This window comes from Corvus moneduloides, chromosome 19 (assembly GCF_009650955.1).
Source record: "Corvus moneduloides isolate bCorMon1 chromosome 19, bCorMon1.pri, whole genome shotgun sequence".
Taxonomy (NCBI): domain Eukaryota; kingdom Metazoa; phylum Chordata; class Aves; order Passeriformes; family Corvidae; genus Corvus; species Corvus moneduloides.
In genome coordinates this window covers 8,810,273-8,834,334 of record NC_045494.1, presented here as the reverse complement: position 1 = coordinate 8,834,334, position 24,062 = coordinate 8,810,273, and the positions used below count along the sequence as shown (strand labels likewise).

Sequence of the window (24,062 nt, the reverse complement as noted above, 5' to 3'; positions counted from 1 at the left end):
AACCCCTTGGAGCCGAGTGTGACACTGGAGTTTTTGCTAAGAAAAGACCAGTTCAGTGCTGGGAAGCTGAAACAAAAATTGCACGTTTGAGTTGTGGCATTTCCCTGGGGAGTTTGCTGATGGTGCTGTGGCATGGGGGGCTTTGCGTCCCTGCTGTGCTGCAGACACTCCTAGCTGCAATATACTGATTTTTATTGTATTTTTCCCCAGTCAGGACCCAGGTGCTTTAAATCACCAGTTCCCCACAGACCAGCTGAAGCACATGGACTGCCCAGCCTGGGTGCTTCTCCCCCTGAGGGCCACAGAGTGTCTGCTCCCTGAGCTGGGAACAGTTTTCCTGCATGTCCCCCTGCCTGGGGACAGGTCAGCCCCTCTGCATGCTGCCAACTGCTCCTTGAGGTGCTGGAGATGCTCCTGGCCTCTGTCAAGTGGAGGGTGGTTTTCTGCTCTATTTAATTTCTTAATTTCTCTGCACCTTACCTGCCCCAGTGTCCCAGTTTGCCATCCCATCCTTGGGGCTGTCCTGTGCACACAAGTGGTGCCTGGAGGAGTTAAACCCATTGCATAACCCGGCATTGCTGCTGGTGGCAGCATATTTTCCACATGATTTAGTTGTCGTTTTGTTGGTTTTTTTTTTTTTTTTTTTTAGTGTTATGCTTTTGGCCTTGCCACTTTGGAACGGGGCTAATTTGGGATTTGTGGTGAGGCCTCGGGCGGGCTGGGCTGGTTGATTTTGCGAGGGGCAGCGTGGCAGTTGCAATTCCAGCTGTGCAGTGTTCCTGGGAGGAGTGGGATGCTCCCCGTGGCAGTGCAGCTCCAGCTGTGCAGTGTTCCTGGATGCTCCCATGAGTGTCAGGGACAGCGTGTTTGCTCTCCAGCAGCTCTGTGAGTAATGCTCAGCTACGCAGCCCGGGATCGAGGGTTGGAAAAAACTGTTCAAAGGGACCCAACAGTCGTTGGGATTAGTTCTAGGTTTGTTTTTTCTTCCTTTTTTAATTTTTTTTTTTTTCTGCTTGGCCTATATTAAGCATGTGGAAGTGTGCTGTGCTTGCAGGAAGAGAGTGGTTCCACCTCACAGACTCCAGCAGGGTCAGGTCTGACACGGCCAGAGGAGAAGGGGTGATGGGCTTGTGCTTGGAGGAGCCCCTTTGGCCCAGCCACACTCCTACAGAGAGAGGGAGGGAGAGAAAAGCAGGCAACACATCATCAAAGGCCAGGAATAACTGGGGTGAGACGAGCTGAGAGCTGTGTTGCTGTCTGGAGGCGTGAGGACTGTGCAAATAACGATGTTTTTCTTAATAATAATAAACGATTAAAAAATAATAAATAAGCATTGCAAAACACTGAGCAACAACAAAATGCTCACTTAGGCTGGTGGCTGCAGGCACTGAGCAGCAGCAGCCTGAGGTGGCGAGGGCTCTTAGAAGTGTGTTTTCCTAAAACCTCCCTCTCTGTGCCCGGATCAGAGGAGCAGCAGTGCTGCATGTGGCTGGTGCCTCCAGGAGCTTGCAGGGGACTGGGCTGACCTTGTGCACGCTCTGCCCTCGGGGTATTTGCTGTATCCGCTGTGGGTGATTGGAAGCAGCTGGGACTGGCAGGGAACAAGGCTGCATCACCTCGGGGCACATGGGGCACTTTGTCCTTCCCGATGCTCCTGCCTGGTGCCTGGGAGTAGATAATTCCCTGCTTTTTCTTACGAGCTGTTGGCTGAGGCAGTGGTTTTACATTTGCTTCTTCTGAAGAACTTTGTTAGGTTGGAGCATCTTGCAGGGGAGACAGGCACCCCGTCTCTGAGGGAGGCTGATGGGTTTGGGCTTCTGAGCAGATATGGACGGAAGGAGAGCGAGATCACAGAAGCTCGGTGGCTGCGTGGGCGTTGTCTGGCACAACTCCTCTTGATGCAAATATGTTGGGTTTTCCACAAGCCAGGGCCGGCAGCCTCTGATCTGCGTCAGCTGGAGCTCGAGGAGGGCACGTGGCAGAGGATGCCAAGGGCTCCCTGTGTCTGCAAAGCCATCCAGCTCCCACCCAGAACGTGGCTGAGCTGTTCACATCAGCAGTCTGCACAGTGCTGTAATTCCAGTGGTGTGGAGGAGCGGGATGTGTAGGTCTGCCAGTCCCACAGCAGTGCCCAGGCACAGGGCTGTGGGGCTGAAAGCCTTTGTCACTCCCAGACGTGGGCCGAGGACTTTCTGGGTGCTGGGTCCTGCTTTGTGGCAGTAGGTCAGCTGCTGTGGGACCTGGTGCACTCACACCCCCACAGCAGCATCCTGCTGTGGCAGGTTTGTTGGAGTGGGCAGGGATCAAGGTGAACACAGCAAATGGAGGAAGAAAATCCCAAATTTAATGTAATTATTGTAGAGGAAGATCCCACACGCCTCCTCCCTCCCGGCCTGCTGGTGCCCTGAGTCTCTACACATGCTTAACTCCTGCTTTGAATGCAGCAGGCAGCTCCTGTGATTCCCTGCCAGGAGCAGCACCTCTGACCACCCCATGTTTGCCCCCGCAGGTCCAGAGGCCGTTCCCAGCCACGCTCCCGGCATGACGGACGCTCCACGGGATGCCGGCCCCAAGCAGGCGGCGCCGGCGCGGCCGGACAAGCCGGCTGCAGACTTCGGCTACGTGGGCATTGACGCCATCCTGGAGCAGCTGAGGAGGAAAGCCATGAAACAGGGCTTCGAGTTCAACATCATGGTCGTGGGTGAGTGGTTCCCTCGTGCCAGCTGCCCACAGCGTGCTCAGCCGGGTGCTGTCATTGTCCCACAGTGATGTTTGTCCTCTTTGGGGTCTCCTTGGGGTCAGCACTGGGGACTCTGCCTTGGCAGTCAGCAAACCCTGCTCCCAAGGAGCTGGCCTGAGTTCATCTGGAGTTAAAGCTGTTGATGTGATGTGGTCCATGGTCTTCCTCTTCCTCCTTCATCTTGGGGTGCATTATCCATGGGCACCTCCCAGGGGGAAGCACCTCAAGGGGTGTCCCAGGAGTCCTGCTCTGGTTTGAGCAGTCAGAGGTCACACTAAGGGCTCAAGGGGCTGCGCTGCTGCTGGTATTCCAGAGCCCTCATCCTTACTGGTACTTCCAGTGATCTGGGTAAAATTCCTGTTTGTGAGTTGTTTTGTATTCAGGCAGCCCTGCTACAAGTACCAGGGAAGAAATGCCAAAAGCAGTGATTTACTGGAGGGAATAAAGACCAACAGGAGGGGTTTGCAGGGCTCAGTCATTTGGCCTGGGTGGCTCCTTTGGGGCCCTGCAGGGTGGCACAGCAGGGATGAGAGTGTCCCAGGGGGTGTCCACATGCAAGGAGGGAGGGCTGGAGGGTTGTGTGCCCAGATCCTGCTGCCCACAAGCTCCTGTTCATTAGCTCTCCTGGGCTACTGACCACTGGCTGCATCGCTGCTGTTCTGGCTGCAGCTTCAGCTGTGGGGGTCTGTGCTCCTGCAGCCCCCAGGCCCCCAAAGCCAGGGATGGCACAGCCACTGACCTGCAGAATGCTGGGCGCACCAGAGAGCTGGGCAGACCCTGTGGGACACTGGCCAAGGGGGAAAATGGAAAAGAAATGAGGCTTTTCTGCTCTTTTCCAGCTATTAATGTCTGACCTGGTCCCGTGGAGCCCCTAGTGTGAGCTGAGCTGTGCTCCTTGGGACTGGGCTGGTCAGGCAGCAGCTCTCCCTGCCTGAATGCCCCAGGGAAGCTGCAGGGGGATGAGGAGAGTAAATCCCAGGCAATGACCAGCAGCATGGTCATGGGATCTCCTGGGAGGAGCTGTGTAAGGCTACAGGTGATGCCTGTGGGATGTCCCACAGGGTGTCCTGGGGGTCTGCCTGGGGTTGTGGAAGGGGCTGATCCAGAGTTTACTTCTTCTGTTAAAGACACCAGTGTGCTGTAGCTTTCCAACAAGCTCTGTGGATGCTCTGCCTTTCCCATCTTGATGATTCCATTCCCTCTAACGGGGAAGGTTCCCCAGGCTGGATGACCACAGCAAGGCTGGGCAGTGCAGAACGAGTTCTTGGGAGACATTTTAACAACTCCAGCTCTTTGCTGCTAGCAGAGGAATCACTGCACTGGTCCTGGGAGCCTGCAAGTGAGATTGCCTGTGCTGAGCTCCCATTTCCCTGCCAGAGGAGGCTCCCATCCCTCCAGGAGCAGGCTGTGCTGCCTCAGCACCTCAGCTGTGTGCTGTGCAGGCGGGGAGGGATGTTGAGGAATGGCTGGGCCTTGGCAGCGCTGTGTGTGGTATGAAGGCCCGTGCTGCGGCGCGCCTGGAAAACATTGTTCTCCCCTTGGCAGGCGCTGGGCTGGCTGGTTGCAGGCTGGGAATTCGGGGCAGCATAAACAAGTCGAGCTCTGGCCCTCCTGGAAGACGCGGGAGGGATGCGGGAGGAGCAGCACCTCGGGGAAGGGGCAGCAGCCAGCCCTCCTCCTGCTGTGCTTCCCTAGGGATGGGTTTAGCTCCATTATTCCCAGCCAGCCTAAGCTGTGAGTCCTTGAGTTGAAATTGTTCCAATCTCTGTCTTACAGGCAGGAGATGAGAGCAGGGAGGAGGGAGGTGGCTTGTCCTGCAGGGGAGGTGGGAACTGAGCATCGCTGCCATGTGGGGGTCACTCCTCACCATGTCCCTGTGGTGGAGCTTTGTGAAAACTCTTTCCCCACTGTAGCAAGGTCCCTGTTCAAAAAAGGTTTCACAATCCCAACCAGAGCTCTGAGAGGGGGCTGCAGGCTGAGGTCAGCTTAGCCCTTTGTCCTCTAAAGTTGCAGAGGTGAGGAAAAATGTCTAAACTTTAAAAGATCCCAACCCTAAAGCACATCTTTTGCGTTGTTTTCGGTGCAAAGCAGCTGGAAGGAGAGCAGAGGTGGCCAGGCTCAGCTGCGTTTTCCCTGCTGGATTTCAGTTCTGGGAGAGGCAGTGGACTGCAAACCAGGGCTGTTGGAAGGGGGCTCTGCCCTGTGCTCAGCTGCCTGTGCCACAGCCTTCGGGTCTCCAGGTGCACCCCACCATGGCTCAGCAAGGTCAGCCTGTGGCTGTGGTGCCAATGGGACATCACATCCTGGCTGCTGGTGGCTCTCACCTCTAGCGCCTTTCCAGGCAGTGCAGCTCCAGCAGCTTGGACAGACACGAATGCAGAGAGCCACTGCCTGGAGCTCTGGCAGTGTGTCACCTGATTTCACCCATCCCCAGTGTGTCACCCAGCCTTCCCCTCTCCCCAGGTGCTCCATTTCACAATGAGCAGTGGTGCAGTGAGAGCTCTGGTTTGGCTCTGCATGCCCAGCTCCAGACCTGTTTGTGCCTGCCCATTTGTTTTCAGGCAGCAGAGGGCTGGGAGCACTTACCCGCAGTGCTCCGTGTGTTTCTCAGAGTCCAGCAGTGACAGTGGCTGGCAGAGAGTTCTCCTGTGCTGGATTGCAGCCATTGGTGATGCTGCAAACTCAGCTCTAAAACTCATGTTTGCTCAGGGAGTGGGGTGATGGCAGGAGGTGATGCCCAGTGCTGGTTGGCCTTACTGTTGGCTTTGGTGGCCTGGATGGGCCAGGACCCTGAAGAATATGGGTGAAACCCTTGCTGACTCTGCTTAGGGACACTCTGTGGGACAAGGGACGTGCTGGTGGCAATGCCATGATCACTGTCTGCAAACGTCTTGGCAGAATGGGGCCAGTGAGGTCCCCGTGATGTGTGCAGGACCTCTGCAGGGGGCACAGAGCATCTGCTCCCTGGGTTTTGAGGAGTTAATTCTGTTTTCTTTGCTCTGGAAAAGTTGTTCTCCAAGCTCATGGGACAGCTGTTCTTGGAGAGTCAAGAGCTGCTGGTGTCCTTTCCACACAGATCAGTGTCAGCTCTGGGATATGAAAATGCTTCTCAAAAAGCTGTTTTCTGAAGTTGTGGAATCTCATGTGCTTCCTGGGGTGTTGTCTGTGGGATTCAGAGATGCTCCTGGCGTGGACCTGTGTGTGTGCAGCCAGCTGGGCCAGTTGCAGCAGCAAGTCTGTCAGGGAAGCAGCAGCAGATGCAGCAGGGCTGAGGTTTGTAGGATTGTTGCTGCTGTTAGTCCTGTCCAGATAAAGGCTTGCCAAGCTGCTCCAAAGCCTTCCCTGTGGAGCTGGACAGAGGAGACTGCAGGAGAGTGAAGGCACAGCTGGGATGCTTCTTCCTGGGGTTCCCTGGTCCCCGAGCCCTGCTGAGCATCACCACAGCCCTTCAAACATCCCCAGCACTGTCTGCCTGTCCTCGGGGTTGCTGGGATTTTGCCTGGATGCAGGGAACCAGCTGCTTTGGAGCCAGGGAGGGGCTTTGCTACCTGCAGCATCCTCCTGGCTGGGCTGGACTCGAGCTCCTTGGCTCGGGGGAGCTGCAGGGGAGCAGCTGCTCCTCGTCCCTCTCTCTCTCCATCCCTCCAGCACATCCAGTGCAGCCTGAGTCTGTCAGCAGCCCCATCCCCTGGCCCCTGACAGCACAGCCTGGAGATGGGGGAGTGCTGACTCTGGGTTATGCTGCTCTCTTCCAGGTCAGAGCGGCTTGGGGAAATCCACGTTAATCAACACTCTCTTCAAATCCAAGATCAGCCGGAAATCTGTACAGCCAACTTCTGAGGAGCGGATCCCCAAGACCATTGAAATCAAATCCATCACTCACGGTGAGGCTCTGCAGGTCCCACCTGCTGCTTTGCCTTTAGGTCCTGCTCTGCCTTGTGTCTCTGGGGACTCACAGGGGTTGTGGACCTCCATAAACCTCCACTCCCATCCCTCTGAACGGGCTTTTACCATCCAGAGATGCTTGCAGGGCTGAGAAAACGTCTCTTTTTTATTTATTAATCAGCATTGAGTTAATTTTGTTGGAAGGAACCAGTGAGGTGGCTGTGGGGGTGGCATTTCAGGGTGGATATGGGGCTGTGAAGGTGCATTTCTCCCCTGGGAGCAAGCTCCAGCTCTGCAGCTGATTGTGGGAGGATGGGCTTGGCCAAAGCACCCATCAACACTCACCTCACACTCCAGCTTTCCTCTCTTTCAGAGATTGAGGAGAAGGGGGTTCGCATGAAGCTGACAGTCATCGACACCCCGGGCTTTGGGGACCACATCAACAACGAGAACTGGTGAGCTGCCACTCTGCCCTGGGTGCAGGGGGGAAGGCAGGAGAGCCCCAGCACCTCCTGACCCCGTGCCCAGAGCTGTAGCCTGGCGCTGTGCCCCCCTGCTCCGTGGGCAGCAGGAAGGAGGTTGTTGTGGTGGTAGCGCAGTGCCATGCTCCCTGGGAGAGCCACAAACATCCTGCTGTTCCAGGCATGAGACAACCTTTGTTTGTGGCTGGGAGCAGCTGTGTGCCAGCAGGGCCAGTCCCCAGACCCCGCTCATGTGGCTCTGGAGGCTGAACTCTGCCCGGGATCCCTGGCACAGTGTCTGGTTCTGCAGGATGGCTCCCTGGCCCATGGCAGGTACCTTGTCCCCACCACCAGCTGGGCTTGTGGGCTTTGATTCTGCTCGTGTTCCTGTGCCATGACACCGTGCAAGGGGCCAGGACATGGTCTCAGCCCTGTCCTGCTCCACAGCCAGGTCCAGAAGGAGAGAAGGGAGCACATTTAGCCACTTGCTTGTCTAAACCAGCCAGTCAATACCCTCCTGCAGCAGTGCATGGAGTTGCTAAGCAGTGAACACGTGAGGTTTGTGATTTATGAGATGCTGAGTGTCCCTGGCTCTGCAGGCTCTGCTTCACGCAGCCAGCCCAGGTGGGAGGGTCAGGGTGGTCCAGATCCCTCACACGACCCCACCACCCCGTGTTCCTCTCTCCCTGCAGCTGGCAGCCCATCATGAAGTTCATCAATGACCAGTACGAGAAGTACCTGCAGGAGGAGATCAACATTAACCGGAAGAAGCGGATCCCCGACACGCGGGTGCACTGCTGTATTTATTTCATCCCAGCCACGGGCCACTCGTACGTACCCTGCTGTCCCTGCCACCCCTCGGCCTTCCCCTGCCTGTGTCCCATCAGGGCAATTCTCCCTGAGATCCTCCCATGTTTTTTGGGACTTGAGGAAGCTGTCCTTTAGGGCTGTATCATCTGGAGCCCTTGCAGTAACAGAGCTGCTGTACCCCAGAGAAATGCGGTGTTTCCTGTTCTGAGGGGCCATGAAATCATCTCTGAGATCCAGGGAGCTGCTGGCTTTGCTGTGGTCACCTGGCTTGCTACACCAAGGATAGACCAGGTCTCAAATTGGATGGAGAGGCTACTTTTGCAAGCAGAACATTAATTTCTTTTTTTCTTTGCCCCTGACATTGTAAGGGGAGAAGCCAGTTTTCCTTGTGCTGTCAAGGCAGCGAACACCCTCACCCTGTAAGGGTATTTTGTAGGTTGTTTGACTAGTCTGCAAGTGGGATGCTGTTTATTCAGCCCAGAGTTCTCCTGGCTCTGGCACTTTTCAAGTGACAACATCAAAAGGCCCAGATCTCGCTCTATTCTTTTTTTCCCTTTTCTGTTTTTTCTTTTTTCCCCTCCTAGGCACACAGCCCACCCTGAAAATCTGGGGCACTTAAAATGTCTTGAAAAATGTGACTTAAAGTATCACAACATGAAACGAGGCCCAAGTTTCCTTTTGATTTGTGTCAATTCCTTCCACTTTTGGCTCTGTCTGCATTGGGGATGTTTTTGGGTCTGTTTTCAAAAGTAAACTTAAGCCTCCAGCACTGTATTCATGACAGCCTTTTCCACTTCCCCATGCGGAGATTTATTCCAATAGAAAAGACTTTGTTTTGCTTCTGTCAGTGGGTAGACCAAAAATGCATCCTTCACTGGAATAAAATGACTGCATGGGCCAGTTATGCCCCTCTTGTGTAACTGATCAGGAGCAGAGGGGCTGACGAAACATTTATGGTTGAGTACAATAAAGCACAGAAGGTTTCAAAGGGAGATGACATTTTTAGGCCAGCCTAACGTGTTGGTCCCACTAATCTCAGCCCAGATCTTCAGCCCCTGCCTCGGCAGGTCTGACTTGCAGCATTAGCTGTGCTCCAGCTTTTCCTCACCGCTCTGTTCAACTCTTAGAAAACACATCTGATGCTCAGAGGCTGCAGGGAGTGTTGGGTGCCGGGCAGGGCAGGCAGGGATGTGGAGCCCCGCTGCCGTGTCCCCCGGCGGAGCCTCTCCAGCCGCGCTCTGGTTTCTCTCACCCGCCGGCCAACAGCAATTGTGTGGATTTTCAGCTGCTTTTTTTCCTTCTCTCCAGCAGACATGTGTTTCCAATATCCGAGTGAGCCCGGCAGATGGGGGCCGTTGTTGCTGAGCCCTGATCCTCTTTCCCCGCAGCCTGATAGCCCGGCTGGGGCTGTCCCCGCTGTCACCGGCTCACCCGTGCCCTCCTGCCACCTGAGGCATGAGTGAAGGGGGCAAACCCCACTGGGAGGGGGAAGTTGATGGGAAGTTTTGCTTCTCTGGGAGCCCCACCGTGCTCCACTCACCATCCTGGATGCTTGGTGCTGCCCTCCGGGGATGTGCTTGCACAGGGTGTTGGTGTTGCCCGGGAGCCGCTATATTCACGGTGTGGCAGCCAGAGCAGCAGAGGTGACTCGTGTCCATCTGTCCTTCCCTGGTGGTGTGGGTGGGTGGGGCACAGGACTGCCTGGCACATGGATGTGGCAGGCAGCTGGGTTAGGTTTGACAGGGCACTGGGTGAGAGCTTGCTTTTTCCTAAAAAAAAGGAGTGAGGGATGAAAAAAAAGTAAAGTTGACCAGGTGCAGAGATTCAGAGGCCAGAGCAGAGCTTGGCTCTGTTTCAGTCTGGCTGTCCCGTCCAGGCAGCTCAGGGTTAATCAGCAGAGAAGTTTCTGCTGCATAAGGGAGTTCACAAGGGAGTTCAGGACAGGCTTTGCAGCCCATCCAGTTCACACACAGCCTGTAACACTCCCATGTAACCGTGCCTGTGAAGGCTGAGGATGGTGCTGGCAGGGGCTTTCAGCTGCAGCTGCTCAAGCCTGGCTCTGCCACCCAATAAATATCCCTGCTCTGACCCCTGCACAGCTCTGTTCAACTCGGAAATGGCTCTGGAGCTCTGCCTGGCCTGATCAGCACCTCTCCTGCCTCTACCAGGGCTGGTGGCTGAGGGACTGCTACCCACTCCCTCTTTCCCCTCTGGCTGCCCCTCTCAGGTGCCCAGCAGCTTCCTGGAGCAGGGCTGGGCAGCTGCTGGGTCCTCACTGGTGTTTGGTCAACACACAGCTCAGATTCCTGCTGTTAGTTTGATCTGGGGCACAACCAAAAGGAAATAACTCTGCAGCTCACTGTGGGTTTTGATTCCTGTAACAGCATTTCAGGGGAGCCAACAGGAATGAGCCTCTGCTTAGATCCTGTCTGTGCACAGTGGCAGAAATAACGTGTGTCCTGGCCACCATAATGTGTGTCCTGGCCACCATAATGTGTGTCCTGGCCACCATAATGTGTGCCCAGCCCTGGCAAGGCATGCCCAGCTGCACAGCCTCCCCCAGGCCCACAGCAGGAGGGGATGAGGGAACAACCAGCACAGGCTGAAGTGGCTGGAGCCCATCCTGCATCTCCTGCTTCAGCCCATCCAGTCCCCTTCAAGCTCCTCCACCCTTCCCAGCAAAGCCCAGAGCATGTGTGTGTCTAATTATAAGTTAATAATATCAGAGACCATTTGAGGAAGGGGAAGAAAATAGATTAGTTCCTTTCTTGAGCCTTCCCTTCTCTTCGGTGGTGTGCTTGGAGCAAATAGCACTTGTCATCGCCTTAATCCAGGTATTTTCCTTTGGTGTCTTCACATGAATGTGATGTGTAGCTACAGGCAGGCATTGTTCTTAGTGAAAAGGTGAACTTTCTCTCACATAGGTAAGGTTTGGGAGGGGCTACCTAGAAGAAGTTGGTAGAATATCTAGAAACTTGCAGAATACCCTCAAAACATGCAGTTTGCTCTGCTGGGGAGTCCCTTGGTGTTCTCAGGGTGGTGCAGAGAGGTGACTTCCATGGATGAGGCACTTGCAGGAGCCCATGGGAGCAGAAAGTTGTGTCAGGGGTGCCTGGGTGCAGATGGACACGGTCACTCTGCCTGGGTGGTGCTGCTGGACACAGCAGGGGTGTGCCCAGGGGTGTGGGCAAGCTGTGGCTCTGCCTCCTCCTCTCTGGCTCACTGTGGCATCCTCGGCATCCTCCAGATATGTGAGGGATCGGAGGGATCGGAACTGAGCTTTTAATGTGTAGATTGAGCTGAAACTCAAACGTCTGCCTGATTGTGGATTCATCTGCATTCACTCTATATGCATCCTGGTCTTTAAAGGAAAAGCTGATGAAAGAGGCAGGAACACAGGCTCAGTGGGGAAGAAGCTTTTAGAGGAGAAAAATTGTTTGGAAAATAGCAAAGAGAGAGGAGGGGAAAGAATTCTGCTGGGAAAGGAGCATAACTGCATTACTTCCTTGGAGGTCTGGGAAATACATTATGCAGAGCTCCAAACAATGTTTGCCAGCAGCAAGTCAGCTTAGATGTGTCCATGGGGGGTTCCTTGTGCTTTTTTCTATTCTTTTTTCCCTTTAATAGCCAAAATCTTTCTTTCCTGGGGCCCAGGGTGATCTGTGACCCTGTGTTTGTGTTAGGACCTCGTTTGTCCGTGCGCTAATGACGTGCTCAGGGCTGTGTGTGCTGTTGGTGTGTGGGGACAAGATCCACCTGGTGCAGTCCAGCTCCATCCCTGGGAGAGGAGTGGGTTTGACCAGGGGAGAGTTCAGCTGGGTCACCAGCGCTGGCTGCACTGGGGCAGCCTGGAGCTGCTGTTTTCACATCAGCTGGAGCTGAGTGGATCTTTCTAGGGCTGAATGTCCCTCCCTTGGCACTGGGGCCAGGCAGAGGTGTCCCCCTGGGATGGGGACACTGCCTGGTGGCTGCTGAGGAGCAGGATCAGTCCCTTCCCCTCTGCGCTCCTGTGGCTGGGTCTGCAGGGGTCTCTGAGCCCTTTGTAGGGCCCGAGGAGACCAAGTTGGGGTTTGGCTTGAGAGTGTTGGCAGTGGGTGCTCTCTTGGCCCTTCAGTGAGGGCCCATTTCAAACAGGCTCCTACCCCAAAGGTGTTCCTGGACCCTGGGACCTCCAGGTTTCCTTTTCAAGGCAATATCTACTCAACCGTGCTGCATGTCCCCATCACCTCCAGAGCCACCAAGGGGGAACTGCAGCAACTGGAGGTGTCCCAAGGAGGGTTTTCTCCTGGTTTGGGACCCCCAGCAGTTAAAACACCTTCTGGAAGGACTGAGGGGTGAGGGGGCATTGTGGCCAGGTGCCTTCATCGCTGTCTGCAGGGCTGGGATGTGGAGCAGTGTGGCACTGGAGCCGTGTCCGTGCTGTCAGCTCAGGAGGGATTTCCCAAGGCGCTGATCACTGAGTTATGCAATCTCTGCAGCTTTCCTCTGCTGAGACTTTTGTTGTAGAGATTTTCTGACATTCTCACCCTCTGGAACAAGCAGCATCTCTTCTGTGCTCTGAGAGCCCCTGGAGAATTTCCAGAGCTTTTTTTTAATCCTAGCTGATGAATGTGAGAGGCAGTCCCAGCTTGTGTGTAACCGTGGACTGGTGCTCAGCACAGAGGGGAGCGTGAGCAGGAACGGTCACCTGTGGCCATTTCTGTGTTGTGCTGTCCCAGGATGGTTGCTGACAGCTTGGATAGAGCTGGAGCAGGTTTTGATTTGGCCCTGCAGCCATCATCACCCTGCTCTCATCCCAGCTCCACCAAGGACACGAGTAGCTCTGGGCAAGTTCCCGCAGTCCTGTGTGGCCGTGCAGAGATAAAAGCCCTCTGCCACTTCACGGGGCTTTGTGAGGGTTCACAGGCGATAGCAGGAGCTTTGAAAGGGAAATGTTTAAAGCGTTTTCAAACCCTCTCTGCGCTGTTGTGCTTTTAAGAAAATGCCTTTACTCGTCCTATCTGAAAGGAAGTGATTCCCTCTCTGTCTGCTCTTTGAATGCCCCTCTCTGCCAGGGGATTGCAACAGCCTCAGAGTGCAAATCCCCTTCTTCCTGCTGTTTTCCAGGCTCCGGCCGCTGGACATCGAGTTCATGAAGCGCCTGAGCAAAGTGGTCAACATCGTCCCGGTGATCGCCAAAGCCGACACGTTAACGCTGGAGGAGAGGGACTACTTCAAACAACGGGTACGGGGCTGCTGCCTCTTCCCTGGGCTCCCATCCCTGGTACCCCATCCCCTGGTTCCCCTGTCCCCCTCGTGGCTCCCCCGGCAGGGCTGTGCAGGCAGAGCCTGGCCGGGAGCCCAGCGCATTCCTCCGGCTGCAGCTCGGAGCGATCCCGCGTGGCCGCAGGGTAGGCCTGCTCTCCAAGCACTTCCTTGTGTTTCTCTTGGACCTCTGTCAGCACAGGATAAGTTTGGAGCTCTACATCTCCGGGCCTGCTTCTCCTGCCTCCTTTGTTATTGTTGTTGTTATTTTCAGGCTGGTTTCTGTTATTTTGGGAATGATGGTGCTGCACGGAGGGGCTGGAAAACGCTCCCTCTGCAGCAATCATGCACTCATACAGGAACCAGGCAAAAACGTCTGGGTTTGCTGAGCCCAGCTGGGCAAGATTTAAGAGGAAAGCAAGGTATGAAATTCCCGTGGTTGGGAGCTGAGGAGGGGCTGTCTGGATCCACAGCAAGGCATGGGCTGTGCTCTGAGAGGGGGAGATGGTCCATTTGGGGGTTTAGTAAGGGACTGTAAGTCCGTTTGCGTGGGCGCTGGATGTGGCTGCAGGCGTGGTGGCCTCAGCATTCCCTGCAGAAGTAAAAAACACCAAGCTCCTTGATCTCTGAGTCTGAACTGGGGGAAGTGAAGGGAAAGGGGGTTTTGCCAAAAGGGCAGTTTTAGGGGCGTTTCTTTGGTTATGGAGAGGGTGACACCTTAGCCAGGAGTGGTTCCACAGCTCCTTGCAGGAGAGGGTGAGCCACTCCTTCCCACACCGGTGTCTTCCCAGTTCTTGCTGAACAGCATCATGCACTGAAATACCCAGTCTGGTTTTGGGGGCTGAATCCAAACTCTGTGAGCAGTTTCCTTGGCTAGAGGCTGGCTGGGAATGGAGCTGAGGGCTAATCCAGGCTGGGCTCGCTCGGCTTGTCAGGCTGTTTGCACAGAGCTCTGTGAGGAGCTGGTGAGGGGACACGGAGGGGCAGGTCCACAGTGCCACATCTGCTCTCTGTGGTGGCTTCTGCAGACTGCTGGCCCCATTCAGAGGGGCACCTACCCCTGTGTCTGCAGGTGACTAGCTGGCTCTGGCACTACAAAGTGAGTCCGGGACCTCAAATGTCACCCGGGCACCCTCGGCTGCTGCTACCATGGAACACCAGGGGGACAGTGCCTGGCTCTGCTGCTCTGCTCTGGCTCAGCACAGGATGAGCTCACCCCATCTCTGATTGCTTCCTGATTATAACCAGACCCCCCCCAAATCCTTTCGGATGGAGGGAGAACACGTAGCCACGTGGTGTGTTTGCTCTCTCTCCTCATGCTCCCAGCTCCAGATTCTCTGGTGCAGATGAGAGGGCAGGTGGTACAAATCAGGCCAGGTGGGCACAGGCTGGACCTTTTCCACTCGTGCCAGTGTGGCTGCGTGTGTGCTTCCAAAAGCAGAGCCCTGTCTGCATCTGGAGGTGTAGCTGGTTCAGAGAGGTGATAGGTTTTGGGCTTGGATGGCGTGGGCAGGGGATGTGAAGCACCAGCCTGGCTGCAGGTTGGTGCCAGTGCTGTGCTGAGTGAGCGGAATGTGCTCCCTGGAGCTGGCTTTGTTGGGTTGTTCCCCTAAACCCGGTGTGTTGGTTTGGTGGGGGGTGGGAGCCTGGCTAGGGGCATTCCCTGGGCTGGATCCACTCCTTTTCCAACCTGAACTGTGTGTGGGGTTATTGCTGTAGGAAGTGGTGGGAGCAGGTGCCAGGCTGGGTTGGGTTTGAAGCCTTGTAGGAGAAGGCTGATCCTCCAAGCTCCCCACGAGCTGAGCCTCCACCCAGGAATCAGATTTCAGCATCTCTTGGCCTTGCACAGAGGCAAAGTCCTTCGAGTCTGCTCTTCCAATCTGTGTCCTTGTCCCCTCAGATCAAATTCCTTTTCCAAGGAGTCTAAACAAACACCAGAGAGCAGCTTTTTACCTTTGTGTTACAAGCCTGGCAGCTGCGTTCCCCTTTGCTTGGGCAGCTTGGGTTGCCCTGTTGTCTTTTCCAATCCCTAAACAACATCCAGCTCATGTAACTTCATCTCACTCTCTGCCTGAGCTGCGCCTTGGCACCAGGTTCTTGCAGAGGTTCCAGGGCAAGCACTTGGTGGGTGTGTGGCAGGTGAGCACAGCTCTCTGTCTCCCAGGTGGGCAGTGTTTAGGATGGAGAGGGAGATGCTGCTGCTGGACATGGCTCAGAGACCCTTTTGGGAGCAGCTGCCGTGGTGGGAGTGCAGCTGCTGTGCCTGCCTGTCCTTCACCTGTCCCTCTGCTCTCCCCTCCCAGATAATGGCTGATCTCCTGGCCAACGGGATCGACGTGTATCCCCAGAAGGAGTTTGATGAGGACTCTGAAGATCGGCTGGTGAACGAGAAATTCCGGGTCAGTGCAGGGGCTGTGCAGGATGGGCCCTGCAGCTCCAGGGGCTGGTGATGTCCTAAGGGTCCCTTCCAAAAGGCCTCTGTTTTCTCCCCAAAACTGCTGTGCCCTGTCCGTGGGGTTTGCCCAGCACCAGGAATCCTGCCAGAGCTCAGAGCAGGGGTGGAAAGAGGGTGAGAAGGGCTTGTGGGGGAGGTGTCCTGGCCATACTCCTTCCCCATCTCCATCCCCACCAGCAAGCAGGGGGTCCATGGCCCCTTCCCCTGCCCCAGGCACAGGGAACAGAGGTGCCTGCCCATCCCTGGCTAGGGCAGCAGCCTTCCCAGCACTGGGATGGAATTTCACCTGTAGGCTGCCTGCAGCTGGCAATTCCATGCTAGTGGAATCAGCCAGCAATTTTTTGGCACAGTAGAGTGGATTGGACAAATTCAAGGAAGAAAAAAATCTTTTAGGGACTCTGAAGTTCAAAGACACCAACCTGGATCAAGAAATGAGTTGGCCACAGGTTGCCAGATGCTGGGGGCAATTCCCAGGGAAGCTTTGGATAGCTTTGCTTCAGCTGTACCTGGCGCCTGCCAGTGGGGGACTGGGCTAGGCTGGGTTTGGGCTGGTTTTAGGCTGGGTACACGTGTGAGAGATGCTGGTACCCAGCCCTGTGCTGCCTGTGGACCCTGGCAGGCAGCACTGCTCAGGAACATCAGGGGCAGACCAGCTCATCCCATTAAACCCTCCTGGAAACAGCTCAGCATGGGACTTTGCTCACTGGTTTGGTTTCCTGGCCAGTTGTCAGGAAGAAAACATAACCTGGTTTTACTCTTTCCACAGGAAATGATCCCGTTTGCAGTGGTGGGCAGTGACCAGGAGTACCAGGTGAACGGAAGGAGAATCCTTGGGAGGAAGACCAAGTGGGGCACCATTGAAGGTACCTTGTCCTTGCTTCCCCACCCGAGCCCATCTCTGCCCTGGCAGAAGGCAATGAGGTCCAAAACCAGCAGTAAAAGTTGAGGTGTATGTGGTGCTTCCCTGCTCCTCCAAAAAAAGATCATTTTCTGGTGTTTGAGGACTGGAAACACCTTGGCCAATCATCCCGTGCTGGGTTCCTGCGCCTTTGTGTGGCTTGGGGGGCTGCTGAGTGCTGGAGGGGACATTTCTTGGGGGTCTCGTGGCCTGGCTTGTGCTTCTTGCACAGTTAACTGCCTGACAGCAGGGTTTGAGGGCACACCAGTGACATCCCTGTGTCTCAAGCCCCTGTTAGGACCTTCCTCTGGCATCTGTGCCCTCCACCATGCCTTTGGTTGGTGCCCTTGTGGGACTTCTTCCCTCTTCCATTTCCCATGAGTGTGTCCCTTTTTTCTCCCCCATTTTACAATCGTTGTTTAAAAGCTGGATGAAAGCTCCTGGCTCCAGCACATCTACACATTTCCCTGTTCGTGGTTCCTGGCAGCCAGCTGGCTCGTCTCCAGTGCCACCCCTCTCATCTTCCTCCCCTTCACTTCACAGGTTCCTCTCATTTATGAGTCTTTTTAATAGGAATCCTGTGTTCAGGGATGGTTTAACAAAGTTGCCAGGAAAATCAGTGTATTTTGAAGCTCTGCTGCCCTCTCGTGCCGTTTCCCTGAACGTTCTGAGTTCATTGGTATCCATTAAACCCTCACCTTCTGCTTGTGGCAGCTGCCTCCAGCACAGGGAGACCCCCAGGGCAAAGCCATGGCCATGGGCAGCCTTTGCACAGCAGTGTTGCTTTTGTTTTGCCATTCCTGCATGGTGTTTAATGGTTGGACTCGATGATCTTAGAGGTCTTCTCCAACGTAAAGGATCCTGCTATTCTATGTACAGGATTGGGTAAAAAAAAAAAAAAAAATCAAAAAAAGGAATTCACCCTCTAAATTGAGTACATTTAGGGGTAAAATAGCAGCTGTCAGACTGATTGTGGTGGAGCAGCATCCCTTTTGCAAGCACTCCTGCTTCAGTAGCCTGTGCCAGCAGGAGTCCCTGTCCTTGCACAGCCCTGGCAGCCCTCACCAGCGTGCCTGGGGTGCTGCAGGATGCTCATGGCCCAGCTACAGATGAAACTCTTCTGTGGAGACACACCTGGTGCTCACTGCAAAGCTCACTGTGCCCCTCCCCTGCCTTGTCTGGGGCTCTGGGGGTCCCAGCATTGTGCTGGGCGTGCTGCTGGGAGCTCCCTTTTGTTGGTGGGACACACTGGGAAGGGGCTGTGGATGCTCACTCAGACCTCACCAGGGCTGAGCTGGGGCAGGGAGCTGCTGCCAGCTTTACTGGACTTTACTTTCAGGACTCCTGAGTCCTGCACCTGTACCCTGGGGCGTGAGTGCCCATCTGTGCCCTCCACACGCTGGGGAAGCCCCCAGGCCCTGCTTGCCCTGGGGGTGGCCATGGGTGCACACTGATGGGTCTCTCTCTCTTGCCAGTGGAGAACACAACACACTGTGAGTTCGCCTACCTGCGGGACCTCCTCATCAGGTCAGTGCCCTGTCCCCAGAGCCTTTGGTCACCAGGGGGCATCCAGGGAAAGGGGACAGCCCTTGAAGCAGCTGCTGCTTTGCTCTGCTGCTCCATCCCTCCACCCTTTCACCCCGCCATCCCTGCCTTCCCTCCCAGCCCTCTGCCACTCGGAGGGGTGGCCGCACTCGGTGGGATGAGGCTTCAGGGGGCTTTTCTTGTGCTGAGGTAGAGGAGGAGAGGAGCGATGGAGGGGTCAGGACACACTCCAGGACTGCTGGCAGTGTGGCTCCAGCTTTTGGCCTTAGTGGTCCCTCACCAGTGCCAGGTCTCATCCCCAGTTCAAAGACGTCACCCTCCACTGGGGTATCGTTGTGGGGTCTGGGCAATGGCTGGTCCCTCTTGACTGCGGGGCAGTGGGAGGCTGAGCCCCCTGGGCTTGCTAGAGGGGGCACTGGGCTCCTCCCCAGTTTGGCTGCAAGGTGAACTCTGCACATGTGATCTGTTGCTGGCAGATTGTTGTGTGGGGCTACAGAACCTCACCCCAGGACTGGCAGCGTCGGGATCTCCCTGGGTGGATGTTCTACAGCCACAGCTCCTGTGTCCCCAAGCACCAGTGAAGGTTCCTGCTCCTGCTGCCCAGTAATCCTGCCCATTATTGCCTTTCCTTCCCTCCTGTGCCCTAAAGGCCCCATTAACCAATAGGGCAGGAGGGGCCATTGAGGCTGGGGCGTGGTTGGGGTGCAGAGGCTGGGCCGGCTGAGCCGTGCCCAGTAAGGCGTGATTGCTCTGTCTCCCTTTCCTGCAGGACACACATGCAGAACATCAAGGATATTACCAGCAACATCCACTTCGAAGCCTACAGGGTGAAGAGGCTGAACGAGGGCCAGAGCTCTCTGTCCAACGGCGTGGCCGACAAAGAGCTGGTGGCCAACGAAATGTAACCGCCCCGCAGCCAGGACCTCGCTCGCTCACGCTCGCTGTTTCTCCCCTCTTCCCCCTTTATTTTTATATAAATCCTCTGCCACTGTCCCTCTTGCCCTGCTCCCCGACCCCCTGCCATGTTAACTGACCAAATAACCAGACGTGGAGTGGGTTGGCCGCTCTCCCCCCGCTTTGTGCCATGAGTTTTGTCCTCGGCCCCCGGAGCGGCGTCCCTGGGCCGGGGACCGTCCCTCTGTGGAGGTCGGGCTCTCGCTTGTGCCCAGCTCTGACCCCACAGCCGGACCCTGGGGAGCAGATCTGTGGGGCCAGCAGGGTTGGGGTGTCCTGGGAGCCCTTCCAGCCCCTCCATGCAGGGGCTCTTCTCCGTCCATTGAAGGCGAGGGTTCCTCCGGGTGAACGTAGCCTTGGGAAGCAAGGTACGGTGGGATGAAGAGAGCAAGACAGTGCCATCCTTGTCTCCTGCCGCCTCCTCTGAGCCCTCTGCAGCCCTCTGGGACCCACCAGCCCCCAGCCCGGCCCCTGTACCCTGTCTACCTGCAATAAACTGGGAGTGTTTAGGTGTCACCTCGCCTGTCACCGACCCCCGGCCAGGCAGAGCGACCTGCTTTGGGAGAAGTGCCTTTTCAGACTGTGACCTTGCAATAGCGTGGGAGAGGGGAGGGAGGGTCTGCCTTGTCTGTCTTTGCAGCCTGGAGAAGGCTGTGAATCTCTGTAGAGACTCTCCTTCCCTCTCCCTCGGGCCCGAGCTGTGGCTGGTGTCCTGGGAACACTTGTGTATTTATTCTGTCATTCAGTTGGGTGGGTCTTTGTCTGCTGAAGGCTCGGAGTGTGTTTGTCCAGAGGGGGCTGAGTGTGGAACTGTGTCTCTGCAAAGCAGTGGTGGGAGGTAAAGGGTTGTCCTGTCTGACCCTGGCGATTCTTGGGCTTTTTCCTACGCCAGAGGAGGCCCTTGGGTATCTGTTCATTCCTGTTCATTCCCTGGGTCCCCTGTGTGATGTGTGTCCAGGGAACATCCTCCTCTGTGTTGCTGGTCCTTGTGCAGGGGGTCTGTGCATGTGCTGACCGAGCCCTGCAGCCATGGGGGGGGGTGCTGGGGAGCGTTGTGGGTGCTGCTCCCCCTGCTCTGCCCCCAGACCCTCCTCTTTCTGTGTGTCTCCAGTAAATAAGACCCTGCAAGCGTTAGGTAGCACTGTGACACAGGAGCAGGGGGGTCCTGGAGCAGAGCTCTGCAGTCCTGCCCCCTTCTCCCCAGCTCCCCTGGCCTTTCTGTTGTCCACCAGTCTCCAAATCCTCTCGAAGGGAAAAAAACTTCCTGCAAATCACCCGTTTTTGGGGGCACGCACTGACGTGGCAGCATGCCCCATCCTCTAGCACTGGAAAGCACCTGCAGAGCCCATGGGGGACAGAGCCTGGCTCAGCACAGGTGACCTGGAGGAGGGAGGAGGTTGCTCTCCCCTTGCTGGGGATGCCCAGGTTTTCAGGGGCTCCCCACATGTCCCCCCCAGCAGCCAAAGGGGTGTGGGGAAGGGGAGTGCATTGTGAGGATCCCTTCTCCCCTTCACTCATATTCCCCCTCCACAACAGCCCCACGGAGCTGCTGGGGAACAGCAACTCTCTACTTGCTGACTTGCTATGTTTTAGCAAAAATAACAACAAAAACGTGTATTAACTGAAAAAAAAATATATTTCAAGTGTTAAAAAAAGACTGAAAGGGGAGAAAAATCTCTTGTGGTGAGGCACTTCTGCAAATGCCATCTAAAACTTTTTTTTTCCTCTAGTTGATATCTCAAGCTGGGCCAAGCAAGACACGCCGCTTTCTCCTTTGTAACCTGACTTTTTTTTGGAAGAAAAAAAAAAAAGAAAATAATACAATAAAAAAGCCCTTCATCCAGATCTATTAAAATGGCCTTTTGGGGGTTATAAGCATTATGAAAATTTAGTCCATTTTTGTATAAATAATAGTGTTTAATATGTATTTCCCAAAATAAATGTTTCGAATGCAAATAGAAGGAGGCTTGTTTGGAAATGTCTGTTCCCAGCTGTGGTGTAATCACTGCTGCACGAACCCCATGGGGCTGGGGATGGTGGAAGAGCCCAGCCCCAGAACCTGTTTAGGGTGAAAGATAATTCCTGACCCCCTTGACTCATCCCACCTCAGACACCTGCCCCGGGTACCCTACAAAACGCTGGAGCTGCTTGTGCTGAGCACCTTTGGGATGGAGCCAGCATGATCCTGAGGGAGGCAGGTGGGTCCCATCCCTCTGCTTCCATGGTGAAGCTGTTCCCACTGTGCTTCCTGGTGTTTTTATGGAGAAGTGGGTTGCCCCTAGTTCAAGGGCAGGCAGGAGCTGGTCTTGCACACAAATGTGGCTTTGGCCCCACAGGCAGATGGTCTTCAAAACCTTCAGGACTGCAGGGTCAGCCTTGGGATGCCCTTGGAAGTTGGCTTCACTTGGAGGACCTTCCTGAAAACCACGTTTCTCCCTGGTGTCACAGCTGGCACTGCCCCTCTGGTGGGTTAATCTCTGTCTGACCTGTTTATTGTATTTTTGCCACCAAGTAACTGAACTCAGAAGCCACCCAGACACGCTCCTGGGTGACCAGCTCTAAGCGACCCTGCTTAAGCAGGAGCTGGAGCAAGTGACTTCCAGAGCTCCTTTCCAGCCTCAGCCCCTCTTGGATTCTGTGCTTGTGGAAGAGGATGAAAACAAACCCAGCAGGACAGCACTCAGGTGGGGTTGGGTTCCTGCGGGGGTCTAGAGCACAGGACAGGCTTATGAACATTTAAACTCTGCTTTTCTGCTGGCACCTGGGTTCTGGTGCAGTGAATTGTCTCACCTCACGTGGCATCTGTGAGGTGTGCAGTGATGGCCCCCTCCCTTTGCCCCAGTGCCAAACCCACCCCTAGCGATGCCCTTCCAGTTTTGGTGCTGCACAGCAGTTCTGTGGTTGCTTTAGCTCAAATCCCCCTCACCCCCACAGCTCACAGGTGATTCCAGGCTGAGAAGCAGGAAAGTCAAGGTGTTCTCACTGTTGTAACCAGAGCAAGACCCACAACAAAAGCTCTTAGGGAGGGAGCAGGGAAAATCAACGTGTAGTTGTACTAACTACAAGCATGGACTACGGGCCTTGCTCCTGGGGGAATCTGCAGCAGTTTCCCCCCATCTTGTGCTGGGATTTGGGGTTTTTTTGCAGTTTTCCTCAGTGCTGGTGTCTGAGCATGTGAGGGAGATGGAACAGAGGATGCTCCAGGGCTCTCCAGGCAGATTCTGCAACGTGAGTGTGTCCATGGAGGGAGATGGAACAGAGGATGCTCCAGGGCTCTCCAGACAGATGCTGTCCTGGTGACACATTGAGAAATGGGTTGTGGATGGAGAGAGGGGAATGCAGGCAAAATTCCCCAGCTCAGCAGTAAGGGCAGCTTTTGTTTAGCCCAGAGGAGGAGCTCAGCGGGTCGGAGGTCCCTTCATGGGAATGGTGCAGGGAATGGCTTCCAGATGTTAGGAAGCTCCGGAGAGGTGGGGTTGGCGAAGGGAGAGCAAAAACACCAGATGCTCTGATGGAACTTGTGTGGTGCTGTGGGAAAAATCCCAGCTGGGGGAAGGGCAGGCTATTGCAAAATTCCCCCTGGCTCCCCAGAGCCTCGGCTAAAGGGCAGGAGTGACCTGGGAGGGGGTGGATGGGCAGAGCAGGGGGCAGGCAAGGGGCTGCTCCCCCTGCCCACACCCTCCCCAGCTGTCTCCAAGGAAAATGGGCCTTAAGGATGCCTCGGCTGACAGAAAGGACCTTGCACTAATGGCTTATTGAGTGGCCTCACTTTAACAAATGAGGGAAATGAAGATGAGTGAGAGTTTAATTACTGATCTGAACAGGGCTGTTCACAGCAAGGATGGGGCCTCGCTTCCCTTGCCTGGCTCTGGGAGGGCGAGGGGACCCCCCCAGCACAGCCGGGCTCTGGGGGTGCCTGGCAGCCCTGGAGGAGGCGGCTGCTGGGGCAGGGAGGGCTGGAGATGGGTCAGGTTCCAAAGAGCACCTCCATCCAAAGAGGAGGACTATAAATAATAAGAATAAAAGGGAGTATAAATAATTAAAGCAGCTCATAGCGAGTAGTTCCCGAAACGTCTGCCTGATTTAAAAACTAATTACTTGGAGGGTAATCACCACCAGAAGCGCACATATTTACCCACAATGCTGCTCTCCCCTCCTCTTCCTTTGGCTCCCTTCTCCTGATTGCTATCCCAGGCACCGGCGCAGACTTATCACTCACCCACAGCGCACAATAAACGGGGCTGCTCTCGTCCATCTCCCTGATTAATACCATCATTGGAGACCTGCTCAGGGAGGAATAAATCCTCTCTGGCTACGAGGCCAGGTGCTGGCAGGAGGGGAAGCTGAGCTGTGTGCTACCTGCAGAGCCCAAAGGAGCTGGGAGCCCCAAAGGGCCACCTCCTGCTGCAAGGATGGAGCCTTGGGATGAGCTGTGCTGCCCAAAACAAGGGCACCACCGAGCACCAGGAGCCTGAGGGGGATGCGGCATCACCTGCTCGGTGTGAGCTGCTGTTCAGGGACTTTCCTGGGCCATCAAACCCTGAATTCCCCGAGTGGGAGCTGTCCTCCTGGGAAACATCTCCCTTTGATGTGTGAGCCGGGCTGCAGCAGCACAGGCAGAGCTGCAGAGCTCCAGCTTTAATTACGGGGAAGCTGCTGCACTGCAGCTGAAAGCTTGGGGGGGTTTGATCATCTCCACTGTGGCTTCAGCAGAAAGGAGGATTTGTCCCTCCACCTCCATCTCCTGACACTGCCTCCATCACACAAGGTGCTGGCCCCAACCCTCCTGCTCCTTCTCACAACCTCAGCAAAGCCTTTCCTTCCATGCCCACAGCAAGCCCGAGTTTGTAACTCTTTCACGCACTTTAGTTTGTATTTATTTGCCTGAGCTTCTGTCCGGTCCTGCACAAATTAATAAATAATTCTCACCATCAGCCTGATTTAGGAGCAGCATTGCACGGCGCCGCTTCATTTAGGAAAACAGAATAATTTATTCCTGACTTATGGGATTCTGGAGACTTCCACCCACAGCCCATGATATTTTCTCATTAACATTACCCAGCTAAGCTA

At 55.3% G+C, this 24,062-nt stretch overlaps 1 protein-coding gene across 7 annotated transcripts in view; it reads left to right on the top strand.

Annotated features, from left to right (window-relative positions):
• Positions 1 to 20,953, top strand: part of SEPTIN9 (septin 9) — a 133,298-nt gene extending 112,345 nt beyond the window's left edge. For all 7 annotated transcript variants that reach the window (XM_032128778.1, XM_032128780.1, XM_032128782.1 and 4 more), the window contains 9 exons: positions 2,510 to 2,701; positions 6,496 to 6,624; positions 6,999 to 7,080; positions 7,779 to 7,916; positions 13,003 to 13,120; positions 15,444 to 15,539; positions 16,362 to 16,458; positions 17,969 to 18,020; positions 18,808 to 20,953. In XM_032128778.1, the coding sequence (XP_031984669.1) occupies positions 2,510 to 2,701; positions 6,496 to 6,624; positions 6,999 to 7,080; positions 7,779 to 7,916; positions 13,003 to 13,120; positions 15,444 to 15,539; positions 16,362 to 16,458; positions 17,969 to 18,020; positions 18,808 to 18,943 (1,040 nt within the window). In that variant the 3' untranslated portion in view covers positions 18,944 to 20,953. The remainder of the gene's footprint in view (positions 1 to 2,509; positions 2,702 to 6,495; positions 6,625 to 6,998; positions 7,081 to 7,778; positions 7,917 to 13,002; positions 13,121 to 15,443; positions 15,540 to 16,361; positions 16,459 to 17,968; positions 18,021 to 18,807) is intronic.
• The last annotated feature ends 3,109 nt before the right edge of the window (positions 20,954 to 24,062 follow it).